The 25,211-nt window shown below is 42.9% G+C and overlaps 1 protein-coding gene across 6 annotated transcripts in view; it reads right to left on the bottom strand.

Annotated features, from left to right (window-relative positions):
• Positions 1-2,523: 2,523 nt before the first annotated feature.
• Positions 2,524-25,211, bottom strand: part of PLEKHF2 (pleckstrin homology and FYVE domain containing 2) — a 46,525-nt gene continuing 23,837 nt past the window's right edge. For all 6 annotated transcript variants that reach the window (XM_029591744.1, XM_029591742.1, XM_029591741.1 and 3 more), the window contains exon 2: positions 2,524-7,049. In XM_029591744.1, coding sequence (XP_029447604.1) covers positions 6,284-7,042 — 759 coding nt within the window. In that variant the 5' untranslated portion in view covers positions 7,043-7,049 and the 3' untranslated portion in view covers positions 2,524-6,283. The remainder of the gene's footprint in view (positions 7,050-25,211) is intronic.

Raw genomic sequence — 25,211 nt, 5'->3', positions numbered from 1 at the left:
ACGAGACCTGGACTACCAGACTCTGTCCCCACACCTGGAAGCGTACACGGACTCAGGCTATGCAGCGCACAAGGGGCAAAGCCCCCCTGAGTCCGGCAAGAGCCAGGAGACGGAGCCGTCTCCTGAAGAAAAATCAAAGGACAAAAGCCTGACTAACTTTATTAGAGAGGGACAATATCCCTAAAGAAGTATTTGCTTGATCCCGAGAAAAGAAGAAAGAAGGCTGACTACCCTAGATCAGGAGACCGAAGGGATACGTCCTGCACCTGCTGGAGACAAATACTGAAGGGTTACAGGATAGGCTCAGTCCTCATATAGGATATCCTTTCAGTTTTGGTCTGTCTCCACCTACTAGAAAGGAGGCTCAACCCACAGTCTAGACTGATCCGGGAACGTACAGGGAACAGGGGGATACTTCCCTGAATCCCAACAGGCAGGCGGCAGCGGCTTCGGGCCCTGCTGAGGGAACCAGTCCCCTGGCTGTCAGTGGTCCCGGGGGCACTGGCTAAAACCTGGCAGGGGTATCCAACCCCCTTTCGCCGGGCTCAACCCGAGAGATGGCCCTCCAGAGGAACCTGGCACCTCAGGGAGCAGAAGTCCTCAAAAAATCCTAATCAGTCAGGACTGCAGGTTTAGCACCTCTACCATCTGCTGGAGGTAGAGAAATACTGAGGGACTGCTGGTGGCACTCTCAGATACATGGCAGTACCCAAAGTTTTGTTTTCTACCTCCATCTGCTGGTAAGGATGAATAGAACCCACTTGTATGGACTGATCTGGGTATGCTCAGGAAACTGTGGATCTCTTAGTATCAGTATTTTTGTAACATACCACATATCTACAATAAATGTGAATCATACGGGCGACGGCCCGTATGACATAGTGAGAGCAAAGGTAGCGTCTGTGCCATTTTGAATATTGGCAATACGGCCCGCGTGCAGGAAGTCGCTCCTCAACCCCCGCTGGACTTTTGGCAAGTCTTGTGGGGGTCAGGAGGCCCCCCCCAAGCTGGCCAAAAGTCCCTGGGGGCACAGCAGGGGTCCAGGAGCGATCTCCTGCACTCATGACATCGGGAGCCAGGAACCAAAATGGCGCCGGCGCTACCTTTGCCCTGTCATATGATAAGGGCAAAGGGCCACCGGTGCCATTTCTATTAACAGAGAGTGGGAGATCGTGCCGGGACCCCCCCCACTGGACCCCAGGTAATTTAAAACATTTTGGAGGGGTTCAGGAGGGTGGGGGATTTGTTTTAAAGGGTCGGGGTGGGTTTTAGGGTTGTTTTGGTGTGCCGGTTTTCCCGCCCTCCCCCGATAAAACAATTTTTTAACCAAAAAAACTAAGGCGATCAGATTCCCCCCCCCCCCTCTCAGCCAAAATCGATCGTTAAGACGATCGATCACACGATTCACATCCCTACCATTTACCCTTCCTACTAATATTAGTCAATTTGAACAAGGCAAACAAGAAAAAATTCTCCCCCCCCAAATCTTCCCAATAGACCCCTCTTCCGAACACCTTACCCTGAACCTTGCAACCCAAAACCTCCTCGGTGGGATCTCCATTAAGACCCAAGAGGTGAGCCGTTTGCAGTTGGCACCCCCCTCATAATCCTGCCCAACCCAAAGAGTTTCCTAATTCCACATACCCCTTAAACTTATAGAAGCACTTTCAAAATTAGAGAGGGAAGCAGCCCCAGCTATCACCCATGTTTCCCCCACCACTTCTCATCCAAACCCAACCCCCATCCCCAAACCTCTACTATTCCACCACTTGTAACTTGAATACAGCTGGCACCAATATATCTCTAAAGTTTACAGAAAGAAAGTTAATAGAATACTGGAATTGCTTATTTTTTATGTAGACACCAAGAACCAATTCAAATTTAGCAATTGCATGCAGCTCAAGACTGTCAGTGACTCACCCTCTGGCTCCCAAATGCAACTCCTGCAGATGACTTTGCCTCTTGCTTTTTTTTGTTTTAAGTTATAAACTTTACACACAAGGAGGCTGACAGGAGACAAGGGAGGATAAGAGAGGAAACGGGCAGGGGGGTGGGGGTAGCAGGAGAATGTCCTCAGACAGAGCCAGGGAAATACAAAAACATCTTCCATCTTTTTTTTTTTTTTTTAAACTGCTCCCTCTGTCAAGCTCAGTCACCCCTATGCAACTGGGGGGAGTGTAGTGGGTTCATACTTCTGGCTGAAACCAGTGGTCTGGCCCCAGGGTCTGATTATGGATCTGACAAGCTGCTGCACCAACTAGCCCAAACCATCTGCTGGAGGCAGAAAATATTGGATTCCTGCTGCTGGAACCACCCATAAGTAGCTGTAGTGATGTCATACGGAAAACAGTGTTGTCTGCCTCCTTCTGGTGGTAGGGGGAAACAACTCCCTTGTTAAGGGTTGGACTGTTATAACAGAACAATGGCAATTGCTTTTAATTCATTACTCTGTTCTTCTATTGCTACCTTTTACTAACATCCATCATGCAAATGTGCTAACAAAAATGAAAAATAAGACTGAAAAATTATGCTACACCATATATTTGTGAGCAACAGTTCTGAAAAATAGATTACAAGTCAGGTTTTCAGCTCGCAGAAGACGTTAAAGAGCTACATATTAAAAGTCAACACATGCAAAAAAAAAAATTTCAAATAAAAGACACCTTCAAGATAAGCACTGAATGCCACCGATGACAAAAATCAAACCAACTTATTAAAAAATACTCTTAAAATATCCTGAAATTTATATCTGTTTCAGGCACACACTATATATATTTATTTATTTATTTCACCTCATGGCAGGTTGGTTATAAAACGTTAGGTATCAATGCGATTTAGTGCAAATTTAATTCAGGTAAGAAAAAAAACACCCCAAACTCTAAATTTTTGTGCTCATTTCTCTTTTACACAATTCTGACTTATTTTTGAAAGATATTTAAAAAGTGCTATAATGTGTGTAGGTATACAATGTATAAAACGGAAAATGCAAATTGAGGAAAAAATACAAATGTGAAAAACCTCAAAAACTCATTGTACATAATAGATCAGGGATTCACAAACTTGTCCTGGTAATCCCATAGCTGGTCTGTCTTTCAAGATATCCACAATGAATATGCAAGATAGATTTGCATATAATGGACCTATATGCAATTGTATCTCCTACACGTTCATTAAGGATACCCTGAAAAGCTAATTAGTTGTTGGATTGCCAGGACAAGTTTAGGAAACTCTGCTATAGATCCATTAAGAGAGAAACATCTTTCCAGGAATACATTTCATATTGCATCAATGTACAATAATACAAGTCTCCAGCTGCAAGCTTTCAATAGGAAAATTATACCATGTAAATACACATTTTCTTTATAATTCAAAATTACAGCATAGACTATTAGCATAGATCATAACCTCCAAGACATTCCGAAATCAGTCCCATTTGATTCTCTTGATTCTGTAAATGAAGGTCAAGTGCTACCACATTAGAGAGATCAAATTCAAGATCCATAATCTTTAATAAAAGAAAAAAGATCTTATATGATCTCAGCAATGTTTTGTCTTTTTTGTGCTTTGGAAGCAAACTTTTCCTGCAAAGAAAACCAAAATTTAAATGTGGGGAGAATGAATGGAAGAATTGTCGATAGCTGTGTCTTTCTAGCATATACCCCATTGCTAAAATGTACAGATAGGGAGATTACTGTAACAGCACTAAATGTATAATGGATACATTTTTGACCCCAAAAAGTTGCATTTTAACATGTGAAGATTGTGTGCAGTTCTTATTTTTTACTAGATTGTCCAAGGAATAAGTTAAAAAATGTTCAGCAAGAAGTTTTAATCATTTGACTATCTTCACAGTGAATAGAAAGATTTTCAAAATAACTTTTATAACAGTAGTAATAGCAAAGTTCTTCAGATAATTCACAAAAATTTTAAAATTGTTAAAATCCCTTTTTAAATCACTAATTCCTAAGGAAAAATTAGTGATTAAAATCTTTTAAAACTCCTATTAAACCTCTCTTCTACCATTATGAAGCTAAATTTGTGTGCTGCTGTGATATCCCTCATCAGTAGCTCCAGCAAGCATCATACTGGTGAACGTAAAGCAGTGGTATTCGTTTCCAGTCCTCAAAGCCTGCTAACAGGTTTAATTTTCAGGGTATCCCTATTCATTAGGGATACCCTGAAAACCCAACCTGTTTGTGGCCATTGAGGAGTGGTAGTAAATCCACTGGGGTAAAAAGCACTAGTGGATCATGAACTAAACAAATATTCAAGGGCAAATGTTAAAATCCCAAAGATAATGAACACAAAAAGCTGGACACCTTCATTCTAAGAAATGCCATTAGAACAAAAAGGGAAGCATACCACAAGAACAAAATCAAAAGAAAACAGCAACAGTCAAAAAGATGACAGTTGGTATTTTTAAAAAACAGAACTAGTACTACTGCTAGAAATAGTATCTGATGTTTTCTGGACTGAAGTTCATAATCCCTACTGAACAAATCTGTATAGAACATAGTTATTACTAGTAAAATACCAATTTTCACCAATACAATTTCTGGTTATAAATGTAGAAAATGTCAAAAATCAAATTCAACTTATTTGGCAAAGTATCTGCAGTTATACAAATGAGAAATTTCTAGAAATTTTTAACCATATAAAATAACCTGGTCATGAAATTAACAGTTGTCTTCAGTTTCAGGGCAGAAAATGTATTTCATTACACTTTGATAATCAAATGAATAGCGTGCAAACTATATAAAATCTAACAGGCTTTAAGGGCCTTTATTCAAAAAGGGCTTTTTCCCCATTCACTGCCTATGAGAAAAAAAACACAAAAACCCTCTATTGAAAAAGGTCCCAAGAAGGTTAAAATGTGTGTTGTTGCTGCCACTAGAGGTAATACAGAAGAATATGAATGGCATACTTTATCTCATTTTGGTATTCTGCTGTGATTATCATTTTCTTTCTAATTTCTATCTAGTGTGCCATTTCCTAAGCCCTCTAAAAGCTGTTCTTACCACAGATATGTAAAAAAGCACCATCCACACTATAGATATCAATGTTGTGCAAAGTCAAAATAGTGACATGTGTACAAAAGTTATTCTCTTCCTGTACCAGTGCTACCAGTTTTCAAGGCACTGAATGGCATAGCTATAAGCAAAATGTCTAAATCAGATGCGAAAGGCCTTATTTAATAAAGACTTTTCCCCAGAATGGAGAAGAGTCCTTTTTGAATATGGCCCAAAATTGTGCATTCCTCAAACTGTGTGAATTCAATTTCTCACAATATAATATGCGCTAACAATTTAATGTGATTAACCAAAACATATTTGGTTCATCATTCTGTTCATGCAACAGAATGTAAATGGCTCCAAGGTAGAAAGCTAAAAATATTACAACCATCAAGCCATAATGCAGTGGTATATCAAAAAACAAGTGTACACTCAAGTTTTCCTACTATCCTCATGAAAGATCTTGGCCAGAAATAAAGTACAGGAAGCTGGAAAATTATCAGATGCATCGAAGGCAGGCAAACACTTTGGCCTAAGGGCCACTTGGGGGAAGAAAGGGAAGAGGGCAGTGAGTGGTATATAATATTCCTACCTACAATATTACCTGTCCTCCCCGTCCCCCCCCCCCTCAAAAAAAGTGATCCACAGTTCCACCTACCACCCCCCAACCGGCAGAAGTTACCAAGTAACACAATTGATCCTTGTGGTTATTTTCTGACTCAGAACGTAGGGCTGCTGAGAATGAAGACATGGTGCTGACCAGAAGTAGAATGGTAGGTCCCTGATGCCTCATTGGCTTCTAGGAAAATTCATAGGACCTCCCCTGTTTCTGCTTCCTACCTGCACCATGTGGGTCACAGCAGTCCCACAATCCCAAATGGTAGAGCTAGGAAACAAGTGGCAAGTCTTGTTTGGCAGGGTAATTTAGTGACTCATGATCACAGTCAGTATCAGGTGGGGGTCTATCGGAGGTTGGACTGTGATGGAGAAGCCTAAGTCCATGTTTACAAGGTAAGGGTTAATATAAGGCAATGGAGCTTGCAGGCCAAATGTGGCCCACCCCTGAGATGCACTGTCAGTCTTTATTCCCTGCAGAAGAATGAAAAATCCATTTATCAAAAGGATTCTTACTGAGGCACACATAGCTGAAGATTGAGGCAAGTTTTATGGCTAAAATTAGAACTTTCAAAGCAATTCAAGACAGAGTATTTGAAACTCAGCCCACTATATATCAGATATCAACTTTTTAACAGACTGAAATATTGTTATGCTTAGTCACTGCTGTCATCATCATCATCATCATCATCCGATACATTGTTTGTAGGAGATTTAGGGGATGCGCTATACGAGTCCGATCTTGTGGGCTGACAAGCAGTCATTTCTCCAGTAGAAAGAAGATCATAACAGAAGTCACAAACTCGCACTGGCTTGGAAGACTGACTAGGAAGAAGAAACTTCTTTTCAGAACATGGCCCACACACAACAAAACCACACTTACGGCAGTGATGGCGACGATTAACAGGTGTAAATTTTACTTTCTGACAACGCATGCACACTGATGCCTCAGAATCAGGTACCCAGACAGCAGCATGTTCATTGCTGGGAGTTTTTCCACTTTTTGTTATCAAATCTGATACACAGTTGTTAATGTGGTTCATCCATTCTGATTTCTCTGTAGCAGTAGCAGCATACACTGCAAAAGATTTAGTTGGTGTCTTGATAAGCCATCCATTCCGCAAATCCCCCTCATCTTGAATGGAATCAATAGTAACATTTTCCAATGGAATAATGTGCTGTTTATTATACTTTTTCTTTTGAATAACAATATTACCATAAACCAGGATATCATTGAACAAAAAAAATTGTCTGGCTTTAGGCTTCTTTCTACACAGCTTTGTTAATACGCCTTCTCCAATAAGAACTCTGCCAGGAATAGCCAACGGCTGACCAGCGGTTCCAAAACAGCTTTCCACTATGCTTATACGTCGTGTATTCGCTTCACTGTTTGCCAGCCGATCAACCATTTTCATTAATGTTCTAAAAAAAAAAAAAAAGAATTTAAAAATGTTAGCGTCTTGCAAATTAAGTTCATTACCTAAAAAGCAAATGTAAGATATTCATGTGTGGAAACTTGTTCCTCATCTCATATTTACACACAACAGTAGCAATTAACACACAAGTAGTTCAAATAAATGTTTAAAGTACTATACTGCAAAACTTCCAATAGAGACATTTTTTTCAATATTTGATGTGTTCCTGTTCATTATTTAAGTGGAACATATTTTTCTCTAGTTAATGTATTTTAAACGAAACTAGAATTTAAAGGAAACCTTGTTATTAAAAAAAAGGTGACTATCAAATGCTACCATGTACACTGCATATCCAATCAGTTCTTATGTTTTCTCTGGTTATGTGGCCTGTCAATCACTATAAGAAATGTAAGTTTAAGGCAAATGAGGGTTAAATGTCTATAAGTCCATTTGCCTACATAAATTTTAAAATAGAAAAAAAAGTGTTCTGCTGTAATTTCAGAAAGGAAAAAAAAATCCCACTGGGGGGGGGGAAATCAGCAAATAAAAACGTGCACAAAGCAGTGTGAAACTTTATACTAGTTCTCAAATGTTGAACTTAAGCAAATGTCTCAACGCTTTTGCAGAAGTTTTAGATTGCACAATTTTGTCTGTGGGTTTTTTTTCTGTTGCTGAATTTGCTGAAAAATCAATTAAGCAAAAGATTGTTTCAAAATTTTGCAAACGGCTCTTTCCACTTTTTTCCTCAAAACTTTAATGTGGCCCCTACATGTGAATAATGCCTACCATGCTCTGCACAATTATTTCCTTAAAGCATTTTAAAGTGTGTCCCATGTAGGTCATAAGACAGAAGTATTTAAAAATAAAAAGTTAAATTGATTTAACACAAAGCAAAATTGCTTACCTTGTAATAGGTGTTATCCCAGGACAGCAGGATGTAGTCCTCACATATGGGTGACGTCAGTAACGGAGCCCTAGTGCGGGAAAAACGTCTGTCAAAGTTTCTAGAAACTTAATTGGCCCTGTCAGGCCACTGAGCATGCCCAGCATGCCATGATATTCCCTGCCACAGGGGTCTCACTCTAGTCTCATATGGAGCAATAAGCTTTAGCAAAATAAAATAAAAATTAACATACCCAACTCCGCGGGGTGGCGGGTGGGTTCTGTGAGGACTACATCCTGCTGTCCTGGGATAACACCTATTACAAGGTAAGCAATTTTGCTTTATCCCAGGACAAGCAGGATGCTAGTCCTCACATATGGGTGATTAGCAAACTAGAGGCAGAGTCATTTTGTAGTGAAGTAACACTGAAGCATTATCGTTGAAAATGAGTCAGCCGAAGATGACAGCAGGATGGATGTGGAAGGAGTTGGGATTAAACTGAAAATAAGTTCTTTAAGACAGATTGTCCATAGGTTGAATCTTGTCGTCCCTTCTTTGTCCAAAACAGTTATGAGCTGCAAAGGTGTGAAGAGAACTCCATGTTGCTGCTTTACAGATGTCAAGAATTGGCACTGAGCGATAAGTGTGCTACTGATGTTGACATAGCTCTTACTGAATGTGCCTTTACTCGCCCTTGGAGAGGAAGGCCTGCTTTTTCATAGCAAAACTGTATGCAATCTGCTAGCCAGTTGGATAGAGTATGTTTTCCCACTGGTTTACCCGGTTTGTTTGGATCATAGGAAACAAAAAGAGTTGATTGGATTTCCTGTGGGTTGCAGTGCGGTTTAAATAAAAAGATACTGCACGCTTACAGTCCAAGGTATGTAAGGCTGTTTCTCCTGGGTGAGAATGAGGCCTTGGGAAAAATGTGGGTAAAACTATGGATTGGTTCAAGTGGAATTCAGTAACCACCTTGGGAAGGAATTTTGGATGCGTACGGAGTACCACTCTGTCATGTAGGAATTTTGTGTAAGGTGGGTAAGTGACAAGTGCTTGTAACTCACTAACTCTTCTAGCTGATGTAATGGCTATGAGGAAGATAGTCTTCCATGTGAGAAATTTAAGATCACAGGAATCAATTGGTTCAAAGGGAGAACGCATGAGCCTTGTCAATACCAAATTCAGATCCCATTCTGTGACAGGGGGCTGAATTGGTGGTTTGAGATGAGATAAGCCTCTCATAAACCTGCTGACAAGAGGTTGTGTGGAGATCGGTGCATCTGCTATCTTGTTATGGTAAGCAGAAATTGCACTTAAGTGTACCCTTACAGATGAAATCTGGAGTCCAGATTCTGAAAGATGGTATAAGTAATTTAGCAGAGATATGGTGGGGCAGGTGAAAGGATCAATATTCTTTTGCCTGCACCACAAAGTGAATCTTTTCCATTTGGAAGAGTAGTTCTTTCGTGTGGAAGGCTTACATGAAGCTAAAAGCACTTGAGAGATATGGATTGAAAGATTGAGTGGTTGTAAGATTAAGCTTTCAACATCCAAGCTGTCAGGTTGGGATGGCGCAACCGACCCTGATCCTGAGTTATGAGATTGGGAGTTACTCCCAGGCGAATGGGGTCCCTGACTGAAAGGTCTATAAGTGTGGGAAACCAGACTTGTCGAGGCCAATATGGGGCTATGAGTATCACGGACCCCTTGTCCTGTTGTAGCTTCACTAGAGTTTTGTTTATTTATTTTTAATTTTTATATACCGACATTCTTACATTAAATGTAAATCATACCGGTTTACATAAAACAAAAACAGCAGGAAAATAATTCCATAGTCTGATACAATGAACAATTAAAACAATTTATGAGCGGTATCGGAGGATACGCATATAGAAGGCCTGAGTTCCAAGGGCGAGCAAAGGCGTCCTTGGCTGGCTGGTTCTTCTGTTTGTGTAGAGAACAGAAATTGTCCACTTTGTGATTCAGATGTGATGCAAAGAGGTCTATTATTGGTTGTCCCCAACGTGGAAATATCCTGGTTACTATGGAGGAATCCAGGGACCATTCGTGTGGCTGGAATTGACGACTGAGGCGATCTGCCAGTACATTGTGAATGCCTGCCAGGTAAGTTGCCCGGAGAAACATTGAGTGGTTGAGGGCCCAGCTCCAAATCTGCGCAGCTTCCTAACAGAGGAGATACGATCCCATACCTCCTTGCTTGATGATGTACCACATGGCTACTGTGTTATCCGTTTGGATAAGAACAGTTTTGTGTGAAAGGCAGTCCTTGACCGCATGTAGCGCATAGCTCGAAGTTCCAGAAAATTGATTTGAAATGTTGCTTCGAGTGTTGTCCAAGTCCCTTGAGTTTGGAGAGTGTCTATGTGAGCTCCCCAACCCAAGGTGGATGCATCTGTAGTTAACGTTATTTGTGGGACTGGTTGCTGGAAGGGTAGGCCCTTGCGTAAATTGTCCTTGTTCGTCCACCAAAGTAGAGATGAGCGTAGTTGGTGGGTTATTTGAATTGGAGAGGACAGTGGTTGAATGGCTTGGATCCATTGTGATCTTAAGGTCCATTGAGTAATCGTCATGGCTAACCTTGCCAGAGTGACATGAACTGTGGAAGCCATGTGGCCTAGTAAGGTTAGAAACTGATGAGCTGTTGCTTGTTTGTCTGAATGAATCGAGTTTGCCAATAGGGTTAGTGTTTCTCCACGATCCTCAGGTAGAAAGGCCTTTGCCAGGATGGTGTTGAGCTCTGCTCCTATGAATTGTAGTACATGCGACGGCGTAAGATGGGATTTCTGATAATTGAGAAGAAAACCCATGGAATGGAGTATGGTGATTGTGTGATTGAGAGAAGTTAGAGCTCCTTGTACTTCTGATGAGCTAGTCGTCGAGATATGGGAAGACATGAACACCTTGTTTGTGCAAGTGTGCTGCTATTACTGCCATGCATTTTAAGAATACTCTGGGAGCAGAGGCTAGTCCGAAAGGCAGAACTCTGTATTGGAAATGTTGGTGACCTACTATGAAGCGCAGATATTTGCGATGAGGAGGGAATATTGGAATGTGAGCGTAAGCGTCTTGGAGATCCAGAGAACAAAGCCAATCCCCTTTTTGAAGCAGTGGAAGCATGGTGCCCAGAGAAACCATCCTGAACTTTTCTTTTTGGAGAAATTTGTTGAGATTTCTGAGGTCCAGGATGGGACGTAGGCCTCCTGTTTTCTTTGGAATAAGGAAATAACGGGAGTAGAATCCTCTGCCCTGCTGAGTCCGGGGCACCGGTTCTACAGCCTGGATTTCAGAAGGGTGGATAATTCTATTTGTAGTTGAGGCATGTGATGTTTGTTGAGATGAAGCTGAGTTGGTTGAAATTCTGGGGGAATTGAGAGGAAGCTGAGTTGGTATCCTCGAGATATGATAGACAGAACCCATTGATCCGTTATTGTTATCCAATTGTTGTAAAATTTGGATAATCTGCTTCCTACTGGGAGTTCTGGTCGAGGATTTATGGAAAGGCTTAGTTCCCTGGATATAGCTTCAAAAGCCCGCAGCAGGACCTGATTGTGTAGCAGGCTGGGGGCCTAGGTGCTCTCTGCTGACGAGGCTGTGTTCTGTGTTGAGTTCTGGATTGTCTAGGCCTAGTTGTGGGAGGATAAAATAGTTTCTGACGATAATAAGGTCTTCTCATTTCCCTCCTTTGAGTTCTTCGGGTAGTATGTGTAGTGGGGTCCTGAGGAAGGGACGATAGCTGTTGTAAGGTCTCATTATATTCCCTTAATTGGGAGACCGCTTCCTGTACTTTTGTACCAAATAAATTGTCCCCTGTACAGGGAAGGTCCACCAATTTATCTTGGACCTCTGGCCTAAGTTCTGAGGCCTTAAGCCAGGCCCACCTCCTGGCACTAATACCCGAAGCTGCAACTCTTGATGCTGTTTTGAAAGAATCGTCTGCAGCTCTTACCTCTTGTTTACCAGCATCAAAAGCTTTGTTTATGGAGGTTTTGTGCAGATTCTCTATATTCTTGTGGAAGAGATGGGATAAAGTCCTCCATCTGCTTCCAGAGGTTTCTCTGGTATTGGGTGATATATAATTGATAGGCTACTATCCTGGAGTTTAGCATTGCACCCTGGAATACCTTACAACCTAGCGAATCCAGAAATCTGTTGTCCTTCCCAGGAGGATTGGAAGAGTGCACTCTTGTTCTCTTAGCTTTGTTCTGTGCAGATTCGACCACTACTGAATTATGTGACAGTTGTGATTTCTGATAGCCCGGTATGGCCTGCACTAAATATGTTGAGTCCATCCTTTTGCTGATTGAGGGAACCGAACAAGGATGTTCCCACAGTCGGTGTTGAAGCTGTAGGAGGACATCGTGTATAGGAATTGCCATAATTTGTTTAGGAGGGTCGACAAATTGCAACACCTCAAGTGTTTAGTGACGGAGATCTTGTTCTGACTAACTTAAAAGGAATAGAGTCAGCCATGTCTTGAACAAAAGCAGAGAAAGTGAGATCCTCTGGTGGGGATTGTTTCCTAGGGTGTGGCGGGGAAGGGTCAGACATGAAGGTTTCAGAAGTGTCTGATTGAGTATCACTCCATGTGTCATAGTCTGGAGTGTCTGGTAATGTCTTGCCAGTTGCAGGTAGAGGAGCCAAACCAGAGGGTCCTGGTATGGGTTCCTGAGGAGGAGAGTCCTCTTCCAGTGGATTTGAAGGCAAGGAATCCAGTAAATCTTGGTATTTCTTTTGTATTACTGAATACAGTGCTGCTTCAGATGAAACTGTATCTCCAGAAGGGAGTGGCATTGTTGGTATCGAGGATTTTGGCATAGTCGACATTCCAATCCTTGGATATGATGGAGCAGTAGTAGCGATCGGCATCAACACTTGAACCGAGGCTGCAGATAGCATCGATGTCATCTCCGAGGAAAGAGGAGGCCATAGACATCGATATCAAAGAAATGCTTGATGTTCTTTGCATCGATGTTTCTTGCGGCATCGAGAAGGGTCCTGGCTTCAGGAAGGTTCCCGGCATCGGGACGGTGCCCGGCATCGGTGCCGTCCTCGGTAGTATATCAGACATCGGCACTGGTTGTGCCGGCATCGGTGACGTCGTAGGTAAGGGAGACGTCACCGGCATCGGCGATGTCGAAAGGCAGTGTAGTCACCGGTAGGTGTTCTTTTATGGCTTGCAAGACCACTTCCTTTATAAATGATGTTAAGTCTTGCGGTATCGGAGAAGCGACTGGCACCGGTGGAGGCGGGGATGTCACTACCTGTGGTGTAACTGATTCTGCGGTAGGCCTAGTAGGCATCGAAGTGTCTGTGTGCTTAGGCCGCTTTTCGCTCAGTTCCTCGCGGGAAGATGCAGTCTGTGATGCTGAGGCATGCCGATGACTGTGTTTATGTCTATGCCTTACCTCCGTAGCCGAACGTATCGATGCAGATGGTGTAGGCGAGGATCTGTCTCCCGAACCGTCCGGTCGGTGTTTTTTTAATAGAACTTTTTTGGGAGCTCCTACCGGTGAGGAAGTCGATGGAGAAGGAATCAACTGTAGGCTGAAAAGTTGCTGTATTTTCTCTTGGCGCAATTTTCTTCCCTTGGGTGTCATCTCTTGGCATTGCTGGCAAGAGGAGATATTGTGTTGGTCACCCAAGCAGCGTACGCATTCTAGATGCGGGTCTGTAATAGACATTGTGAGATTACAAGTCGGGCATTTTTTGAATCCCGACGCCATGGTGTCACTGACGGCCATCGATGACTGAAAAAATTGAAAAGCGTTTTAACAAAAATTAACGCTATATTACTTCACCAGCCGGTGAAGAGTGAGAATGAGTGAGATCCCGTGAGGGAGAGATTAGGAAAAAATGACTTTTTCTAGTCAAAAACTGAGAGTAATCTCAGAGGGCTCCGGTGACCGTGCTGCTAACAGCAGCGCGGAAAAATGAAGACTAGAGTGAGACCCCTGTGGCAGAGAATATCATGGCATGCTGGGAATACTCAGTGGCCTCTCAGGGCCAGTCAAAAGTTTCTAGAAACTTTGACAGAAGTTTTTCCCGCACTAGGGCTCCATTACTGACGTCACCCAGGACTAGCATCCTGCTTCTCCTGGGATAATAGTGTTTCAAACATAGGTTTACAGAAAGTTATTATTGGGGCTGAAATCAGAAGCTGAGCCATTTCATTATTTTTATTTTTTTTTAAGTTTCTAGTTGAGCAGCTATGCTGAGAAAATGTAAGCAAGTTCTTAAAAATTTCATACATCCTAGTGGATAGGTTTAAAAAAATTTTTTTTTCTTCATTTGATCTAGAACAAGTAAAATGATTAGGCTCAATCTATTTTATATCTAGTATATAAAACCTAAAGTACACTTAATTTGCTTAGGAAGAAGGGGGAAAATTAATTCCCAGCTCATATATGGCTAATTTGTTCCAGCATGATTAATGTTTAAAGATTTTTTTTTTTAATATAGCTATATAGCTGGCAGTTAATGTTTAACAGTACAGATTTCTACTGAAATATCCTAAACTCTGCAGTTTCACCATTATGATCTGCCATACTGTAAAATGCAAAAGTGCTTAAAAACTACAGCTTTAAATATTCAAACAAAAAGCTATATACAAAATATCACCAAAAACTGTAAATGCACTTATAAAATGTTTACATTTTCAATAATCACACACAAATATACAAACATGAAATACAAAATGTATACAAATAAATATCCAAAATATGTTTATATTGGACCACCATATATCAAATTACCTACAGGCCATATATATCAAATATACAAAAAACAAATGCAAAAAAAGACAAACAAAAAAACAAATAAAACCCTCTAAATAAAACAAATACAGCCATGTAGATCAGAGCATGCTATCCTTTTAGCAAAAATATGGAGTCCAAAGACAATATCAGCTTCCCAATTTCTATATGATTAGAAATTCAATAGTCCAAGGAGCAATACCCGCTATCTTTTTAGCAAAAATAAAGAAGCCAACGATGCTTTCAAATGTCCAGAAAACAATAACTACTCAACATGTTTTGCCTTACTACAGGCTTCATCGGGGTAAATCTGGACAAAAAGCTCAGATGAAACAGTTACAACTCAGATGATGAATAAATCTGGACAAAAATAACTAACGGCACAGCGAATGCAACTTGGCAGTTAGGTACCCTCACCAACTTTAATACTCACACAATCTAAATGCTCGCTACAAAGAAGAAAGGCGCTGTTAATTTATGGCAAAAGTACATTTTAATATACTGTTAGGAGAATACCATGTTCATGCTAATACTCAATACAAAAGCAAGAAATAAAAAAAAGCAGATTTTTGAAAGAAAGAAAACAGGATGCAGAGAAGCAAACAATTTCAATAATATATAAAATAATAATGTTCCAAAACTCCATGCATAATGTACAAATTTCCACTCAAGTTTTACATGGTTCAATACTTGTATGATTGTATACAAACTAAAAAGGAACTAAAAAATGAAATTTCAGACCTATTAGTAAAAATTTGTAACTTATCATTAAAATCATCCATTGTACCTGAAGACTGGAGGATAGCAAATGTAACCCCAATATTTAAAAAGGGCTCCAGGGGTGATCCGGGAAACTACAGACCGGTTAGCCTGACTTCAGTGCCAGGAAAAATAGTGGAAAATGTTCTAAACATCAAAATCACAGAACATATAGAAAGACATGGTTTAATGGAACAAAGTCAGCATGGCTTTACCCAGGGCAAGTCTTGCCTCACAAATCTGCTTCACTTTTTTGAAGGAGTTAATAAACATGTGGATAAAGGTGAACCGGTAGATATAGTATACTTGGATTTTCAGAAGGCGTTTGACAAAGTTCCTCATGAGAGGCTTCTAGGAAAAGTAAAAAGTCATGGAATAGATGGCGATGTCCTTTTGTGGATTGCAAACTGGCTAAAAGACAGGAAACAGAGAGTAGGATTAAATGGGCAATTTTCTCAGTGGAAGGGAGTGGACAGTGGAGTGCCTCAGGGATCTGTATTGGGACCCTTACTGTTCAATATATTTATAAATGATCTGGAAAGAAATACGACAAGTGAGATAAACAAAGACCGAGCTTTTTCAATAGCAGGTCCATCTATTTGGAACAACATTCCTTCAAGCCTCCGACTAGAACCCTGTCTCATTACATTCAGAAAAAAACTTTAGACGTGGCTGTTCCACCAAGCCTTCGATGTTCCTCCAGACTACCCTTAGTCTTCTTTATCCACACTTGGACGTAGAAGATTAAAGTCTTACAACCATTCAAACGAAGAACTCTGGCAATTAATGATTAAAGCATCTTTTGCTTTAATCCAAATTCCTTTTGGCTATGCTTCTTAATTATTTTTTGGCCTTTAACTTCCTTCCAGCTCTTAAGCTTCCCAAGTTTTTACTCCTTGTTAAATGTAACTTTATCTTATTCTCTTCTCTTGTTAATTACTTTTATTTATTGCTTCTGTTATACCCTTGTTTTATGTAAACCGATCCGATATGGTTTATTTACTATGAAGGTCGGTATAAAAAAGTGTTAAATAAATAAATAAATAAATTTGCAGATGACACAAAATTGTTCAGAGTAGTTAAATCACAAGCAGATTGTGATAAATTGCAGGAAGACCTTGTGAGACTGGAAAATTGGGCATCCAAATGGCAGATGAAATTTAATGTGGATAAGTGCAAGGTGATGCATATAGGGAAAAATAACCCATGCTATAATTACACAATGTTGGGTTCCATATTAGGTGCTACAACCCAAGAAAGAGATCTAGGTGTCATAGTGGATAACACATTGAAATTGTCGGTACAGTGTGCTGCGGCAGTCAAAAAAGTAAACAGAATGTTGGGAATTATTAGAAAGGGAATGGTGAATAAAACGGAAAATGTCATAATACCTCTGTATCGCTCCATGTATCACGCATGCCAATGCCTTTGGCATAGAAGGTCTCCCACCCCTAGCCAGGGCAATCAATAGCATGTATGGTGCTCGATGGTGCCCACGGTCAATGGCCCTTATGGTGTTGTGGGCAGCCATGCACCTTGATGGCATCCAGGACTTTGATGGTGTCAAGGGTGACATGGCACACAATGCCAGACATGGTCTTCACATCAACGCATTAGACCATTGGCATGCTGGCAGTGGATTGCAAGGGCATGGCACTGAAGGTGCAGCTTCAACTCTGCTTGCCCAGGTTCCTACTCACCCTCTATCACAAGGTGACTGCACTACCATCACTGGCAAGTAGGAGGGGATGCTATGTTGTCCAGGGCTCTTTCCCGTGGAGAATAGTTCCTTAGAATATGGGGAGGAAGAGCTCTTCCCCCCACAGAAACTGTGCAAGCCTCAATCCCTTCACTGTCCAAACCACTGTCAATGCCGATCAAATCTGTGAAATGACATGGAACTCCTGCCCGGGTAGAACTCAGGCGAGTCCCCAGGCTCAGTGTCTACACAGATCACCCATGGACTGTGCTTTGTCAGTCCTGTAAGCAACACAAAAAGGCACAAAAATAGAAAGGGCAAGGAGAGGTCAAAGAAAATACTGCATCTGCATTTTAGTTATTTATTAAGGAATAGAATTAGACTCTGCCAGGATACACAGCAACTAAGATCCACCATGCGGCTGGCAGAAAGTTGAAAGAGAAAAAACAAAAGTGTACCATAAGGAAACAAAAAAGAAAGAAAAACAGCTGCAACTCCAGAAAAAAAAAAATTACAACAAAAACTGAGGAGAAAGCAAAGCCGAATACCCTGACCACACAGCTCCTCAGAGGAGGAGAAAAAAAAAGACTGAGGGACTCTACCTACTAGGGGGCAGGTGCTCAGTGGGGCATGTTTGAGATCAAAGTTCCAAACTAGACTCCATCTGATGATGTCACATGAGGACTGCATCCTGCTTGTCCTTGGAGAATTGTGGCATAACAGCATGCCATTGTAAAAGTGAGGGGCAAAATGGTGGTGAGGGGGGATGAGGAGGAAATTGGAGTGGGTGTGGAGTATGAATGAGGGGATCCCAGTGGGTGCAAGGGGAGTGAGGAGACTGGAGGGGTTATTGAGGTGCAAGAGGATCAAAGGGGCTTTTGGAAGGGGGATGGGGATGTGACTGGGGGAACTGCAGCTTCCTTCTTCCTCCACCCTTATTCTCAACTCTCCTTTTCTTCATTTTAATCTTCCCTCTTCCACCCCATCCTCAATATTCCCTCTCTCCACCTCCTCATCCATGATCCCATTTCTCTCTCATTCCCTTATCCTCCCTGAATCCTCCCCTCCCTCTGAATTTCCTTTATCCCTTTCTCTCTACCCCTCCTGCCCAAGACTCCTTTATTTTCATCCTTTGAGATCTCTCTTCCCATTCTTCCTCCCCAGTCCTAATCACTAAGATCCCTTTTCCTCTAATCAAGAGCCAAATAAATTTAACAGGACACAAATGTCAGAAAATTACTTTTATAAAGATTTAAAAAATTACATTTAAATTGCACATAATTGCCACAAAATTATGAAAAATCTTCCACAGAACATTGAGGTTTTGCTTATCTCCTATTGTCGCAAAGTGGCTTATCAGAGCAGAGATTTTAAAAGCTTTGTCACTGACAAAGCCAAAAATCAGTCATGTCCCATTTTAATGTTTCCTCCACAATTATCAACTTTTTTAAAACTTATACTTTTGTCACTAATAAAAATGATTCGTAATAGCAACTCAAAAAGCAGCAAACACACCTAATTAAGTTGCTCAATAACATATATACAACATGATCATTCTGTGCTTTGCCCTATTAAGTAATGTTGAGATTACTTACCTGATAATCTTCTTTTCCTTAGTGTATGCAGATGGACTCAAAACAAGTGGGTATAGTGTGCTCGTGCTAGCAGTTGGAGACGGATCTGACGTCAGCACGTGTACATATACCCCCGCAGGAAGTGCAGCAATTCAGTGATCTTCCTTGCAAAAGCTTTATGGATATATGAGTAACTGACCGATCGATTAAATGAACAGGATTACCCTGACCGATTGATAGTAGCTGGAGACCGCCAGGATTTTCAACTGGAAGGCGTCGACACCCGGCAGGGTGGATGCCCTATCATAAGAAAACATGGCTTACTGTGAGTCTGTGAATCCCCATGTATGCTGGCAGCCGGGCGGGATGATGAGTCCATTTGCATACACTAAGGAAAAGGAGATTATCAGGTAAGTAATCTCAACATTTCCTAGAGTGTAGCAGATGGACTCAAAACAAGTGGGATGTACAAAAGCTACTCCCGGACTGGGCGGGAGGCTGCCCGAGGTCCGTTCAGGATCGCCCTCGCGAATGCTGTGTCCTCCCTGGCCTGGACATCCAGACGGTAGAATCTGGAGAAGGTATGGAGGGAGGACCACGTCGCCGCTTTACATATCTCTGCAGGCGACAGCATCCTAGTTTCTGCCCAAGAAGCCGCTTGCGCTCTGGTAGAGTGAGCCTTGACCCATAAGAGGTGGTGGTTTTCCTGCGTCTACGTAGGCCGCCTTGATAACTTCTTTGATCCAGCGGGTGATAGTTGCCCGTGAGGCCGCTTCCCCTTGCTTCTTCCCGCTGTGAAGGACAAACAAGTGGTCCCGTCTTTCGTACTGCTTCTGACATTTCCAGGTATCTGCACAGTAGCCTGCCAATGTCGAGATGGCATAGTATTCGACCTTCTTCAGACTTCTTCAAACCGTCCGTGGTAGGCAAGGATATGGTTTGGTTGAGGTGGAAGTGTGAGACTACTTTGGGTAAGAAGGAAGGAACCATGCGAAAATGGATAGCCTCTGGAGTGATTCGGAGAAAAACGGATCACGGCAGGACAGTGCTTGTAGCTCTGAGACGCGGCGTGCTGAGCATACAGCCAGCAGGAACACCATCTTCAAAGTTAACAAACGGAGGGACAGGCCTCAAAGGAGTCTGAAGGCGGGACCTGCTAGAAATTCCAACACTAGGTTGAGTTCCACAGGGTTACTGGCCACTTTAGTGGCGGGCGAATGTGTTTGACTCCTTTCAGGAAACGTGAAACGTCTGGGTGTGTGGCGATACTGTTGCCATCACTCCGGGGACCGTAGCAGGATAGCGCTGCCACTTGAACCTTGATGGAGTTGAGGGACAGACCCTTCTGAAGTCCATCTTGCAGGAAATCCAAAATGATAGGGATCTTAGCGGCATGTGGATTGGTGCCGTGAGATTCGCACCAGGCTTCAAATACTCTCCAGATCCTGATATATGTTAGTGATGTGGAGAACTTGCGTGCTCGGAGAAGTGTATCTATTACTGGCCCCGAGTATCCTCGTTTCTTCTGTCTAGCCCTCTCAATGGCCAGACCATAAGAGAGAATTGAGCTGGATCCTCGTGGAGGATGGGACCTTGCCGCAGCAGGTCCCTGTGTGGAGGCAGGGATAAGGGATTCCCCGACAGTAGTCTTCTCATGTCTGCGTACCAGGGTCTTCTTGGCCAGACCGGGGCCACTAGAAGAACTAGGCCTCTGTGCCGCTGAATCTTGTGTATAATGGCGCCCAGTACGGGCCATGGCGGAAAGGCATATAGCAGGATCCCCTGGGGCCATGGCTGTACTAGGGCATCGATCCCCTGGTATAGAGGATCCCGCCTGCGGCTGAAGTATCTGGGCACCTGAGCGTTGGACCTGTCCGCTAGTAGGTCCATGCCCGGAGTCCCCCACCGATCCACAATCATCTGGAAAGCTGTGGGCGACAGCTGCCATTCCCCTGGATTTAGGCTCTCTCTGCTGAGGAAGTCTGCCGTGGCGTTGTCCTTCCCGGCGATGTGGACAGCGGAGATGTCCTGAAGATTTGCTTCCGCCCAAGTCATCAGGGGGGCTATTTCTAGGGATACCTGTTGGCTTCTGGTTCCGCCCTGTCAGTTGATGTATGCCACCGTGGTGGCGTTGTCCGGCATCACTCTGACCGCTTTGTTTCGAAGTCTGTGGGCAAATTGCAGGCACGCTAGCCTGACTGCCCGTGCCTCTAGTCAGTTGATGTTCCACCCCGACTCTTCTCTGTTCCACCGCCCTTGGGCGGTGAGTTCTTCGCAATGTGCTCCCCAGCCGGTCAGGCTGGCATCTGTCATGAGCAGGGTCCAGGTTGGGGAGGACATTCTGGACCCCCGGCTCATGTGGCTGGGCTGCAACCACCACTGTAGCTGATTCCGCACCCTGGCGGGTAGAGGTAGGTGTACGGTGTAGTTCTGTGATCGTGGGCTCCACCGAGATAGGAGGGTGCGTTGTAATGGTCTCATATGAGCCCGCGCCCATGGTATCACCTCCAGGGTGGATGCCATAAGGCCGAGGACCTGTAGGTAATCCCAAGCTGTGGGCCGGGTGGCGCTCAGCAGGGCCTGCAGACTATTCCGGAGCTTTGATCTTCTCTTGGAGGTCAGGTTGACCTGGTCTGCCTGGGTGTCGAATCGGACTCCTAGGTATTCCAGCGACTGAGAAGGCTGTAGGGAACTCTTGTTCAAGTTTACCACCCATCTTAGGCTTTCCAGAAGAGCTATAACTCTGTTGGTTGCCTGGTAGCTCTCCTCCAGAGACTTCGCCCTGATCAGCCAATCGTCCAGGTAGGGATGGACGAGAATCCCTTCCTTCCTGAGGGACGCCGCCACTACTACTATGACCTTGGTAAAGGTCCGCGGCGCGGTGGCTAACCCGAAGGGTAAAGCTCGGAACTGGAAGTGTTTTCAGGACTTGGAAGCGTAAGTAGCGCTGGTGATCCGATGAATTGGGATATGCAAGTAGGCTTCCAACAGATCTAGGGATGTGAGAAACTCCCCTGGCTGTACTGAATTTTTGACAGATCGCAGAGCTTCCATGCGAAAGCTGGGCACCCGGAGGTGTCTGACTGACTTGAGGTCCAGGATGGGCCTGAAAGTGCCCTCCTTCTTGGGTACTATGAAATAAATGGAATAATGCCCAGAATTTATCTCCCCTGCAGGCACTGGGATTATGGCTTTTAGGGATAGGAGCCTCCGCAAGGTAACTTCTAGTGCCGTCCTCTTGAGGGGTGAACAAGGAGATTCCACAAACTTGTCCGGCGGGAGCCGAAGAAAGTCCAGGTAGTACCTCTTCTCGGATGATGGCGAGGACCCACTGGTCCGAGGTAATTGCGACCCACATGCGGTAGAAGAGGGTTAGCCTGCACCTTATGGCTGCTACCCCCAGATGGGTCGGCTGATTGTCATTGTGGGGTACGGCCGGGACCTGAACCCGAGCCGGTTCCTCTCTTGTTGTGCTTAGTCCGAAAGGACTGGTTCCGGGCCTGCGAACGAGGTGCTTGGTAGCGAGTCCTGTAAGGGTTGAAGCGCTGAGAGGTTCTACCTCTGGATGGTCTAGGAAAAGGGCACTGCCTCCTCCTTGGCCTGTCTTCTGGTAGACGGGGTAATGGAGAGGCGCCCCATTTATTGGCCAGTTTCTAGAGGTCGCTGCCGAACAGGAGGGATCCCTCAAAGGGCATTCTCGTGAGACGTGTCTTGGAAGAGGAGTCGGCCGACCAATTACGTAGCCAGAGCTGCCTCCTGGCTGCCACTGAGGATGACACTCCCTTGGCCACCGTACGGACTAGGTCGGAGGCTGCGTCAGTGAGGAACGAGAGAGCTGATTCCATCTCTTCTCCCGGGGTGTTAGAATTTGGAAAAACGCTCAGCGAGCGTGAGGTAGCTCCAAACTGCTTTGGAGACGAAAATTACTGAATTGCTGCACTTCCTGCGGGGGTATATATACACGTGCTGACGTCAGATCCGTCTCCAACTGCTAGCACGAGCACACTATACCCACTTGTTTTGAGTCCATCTGCTACACACTAGGAAATAATGGGTTATTGTTCTGCTCAATCTGGCTTTCAGAAAACATTTTAAATTGTACTTTTGTGTTTCAAGAGCTAATACCACTCTAAACCTGTCAATCATGGTGTTCCTAGTCATTTGAGGGCTTATATTTTGAAGAATTTGATACAAAAATAAAAAGTTACTCAATTATATTTAATGCTGAAACTCTTGATGTAAAAAGGCAGAGAGTGTACCACAATTAGTATCTGCTGCTAAAAAGATCAGTCATTATCTGATATGCACTCAAACACAAATCACTACAATCTAATTATAATACAGAGGAAAGCTGCCCCACACCTTCATCACTGGTATGAAACTGCGATGGCACCAGCTGGGTGCATGTGCCTTGGAGGCCTCAGAATGCTGAAGCACCAGAATGAGCCACAGCCTTCAGCTATGAAGCATCCTGCAACCCAGAACAGGGAGAGTTGCCCCCAATCGGGCCAATACAGTAAACCACGCGGGCGAGCACCCCTCTCCTGCCACACGCACAGGCCACTCTCCTGTGCGCGCGATTCAGTAACAATTTATTTAAATTAGGGCCTGCTGTAAAAAGAGGCGCTAGGGATGGCAGCAGAATGGTACATTTCATGGGATCTCCCCATCCTTGGATATGTTTAAGTACTAGTAGTTTATAAAAGTTTACTACTATTCTCATTTTTTAAATAAATGTTTAAACTGAACAAAAATGTGTTTACCCCTCACCTGTAGTTTTAAATTTCAAATAACGCTATAATTTTACATAATTATCCACAGCTTCCTCAAAATTATAACTAGACCAAATTTAAAAACCTACTAATAACCTTTATTGAAAGGCTACAGTTGATCAAAAAATTAAGACCGAATGAACAGATAAAGTTCGGACATGGCGACAGCATGAAAAAAAAAAATAGAATACGTACATCTGAAAATACCTGGATTATGATAAAATGCAAATAAATTTGAGCAATAAAGCTAACACTGCCTTGAGACAGGAAGATTTAAAAAAAAAAAAAACAAAAAAAAAAAAAAAACCCACAGCATGCAAACAAAAAAGGAACTGTAGACAGTGAAAGTGTGTTCTGTTCCCTTGAATTCAAACTAAATAGCCTTTCAAAATTGAGAAAAAAGTTACCATAAAGCAAATTTGTTTACATAAACTGGGTTATCTGCAGACACCAGGATGAAAGAGAAGGAGAGGGATGCCGACGATCTGCATCCCATTTGGGCAGAAAAGCATCTGGAGGGAGATCTGAGCTTGCTTTGAAGAATGGAGCAAAAATTAATCTATTTTTCTTTTGTCTTCTCATGCGAACAGACCGGATGAACCCAGAGGTCAAATAATCTATCTGCCACACTTTAGTCCAGAGACCACTCGTAGGAATAAATAATTCTCCTGAAACAATCTACCAGTGTGTTGAGAGATTCTGGAGAGATGAGTTGCTTGGAGAAAAGCTCTGATTGCAAGCCTTCTCCAAAATTTTTAAAGATTCCTGGCAGAGGGTTCAGGAACTTGTGCCTTTTTGTTTACATACAATATTACCACTTGGTTGGTTGTTTGGATCAGAATTCTCTTTTCCAGAAGGAGATGCGAGAATTCTCTCAACACAAGATGAATGTTTTTTAGTGCCAAGAAGTTGATTAGGTAAAGACATTTCATCGCCAACCTGATCCCCTGATTTTTGAAGGAGCCTGTGTGCATACTCCACCCCCCCAGTGGATGCATCCAGCACTAGCATTACCTGATGAGGAAGAGTTTGATGGGCAGCACCAATCTCCAGAAGTTATGGATCTACCCATCAAAGAAGGGATGCTTTCATCTCTATGGTAACCTTCATGGGGTTGGACAAGGGCTGGAGCAGCTAATCCCATTGGGCATGGAAGCCCAAATGGAGAATCATTGGGGATTGCATATGCCGCTGGTGCCAGGGGTCCAAGGACATGCAGAATTGCCTGGTTAGGACTTATTCTCACCCAGGGAGAAAGAGAATGGGTGCCTGAAGGGTGCGAGACAGAGAGAGAAAGAGACAGACTCCCCAAAAAATTGGATGGAAGGAGAGGCCATGGCTCATCCCTGTTCTAAGCAATAGTTCACAAATTATTCATAATCATTTGGAATAGCAGAATTTTTCTTCTTTGGATGTAAAATTGTTGCCTAGTCTAAATTGTTCTTGTGGACGATTAAACAGAGTGTAAAAGGGAGGAATACTACTATTTTATAGTAAGAAGTATGTGCCACCTGAAATTCTTGTCTAGGTTTGGTGCCTTGTGCATAATTCTTTTCTTGGATATTAAATTCTGTGAAAACCAAGGAACCTTGTTTGTGAACAGATTTCCAGTAATGACAGATCGCAACAATACCAATAGCTTTTAATAAAGTATTATTAAAAGATTGTACCAAAACTTCTGTATCATAATTAAATTGTATTTGCTAGAA

The sequence above is a fragment of the Rhinatrema bivittatum genome, chromosome 2 (assembly GCF_901001135.1).
Source record: "Rhinatrema bivittatum chromosome 2, aRhiBiv1.1, whole genome shotgun sequence".
Lineage (NCBI taxonomy): Eukaryota > Metazoa > Chordata > Amphibia > Gymnophiona > Rhinatrematidae > Rhinatrema > Rhinatrema bivittatum.
The sequence above is the reverse complement of the archived record's forward strand: the minus strand, read 5'-3'. Positions and strand labels throughout refer to the sequence as shown.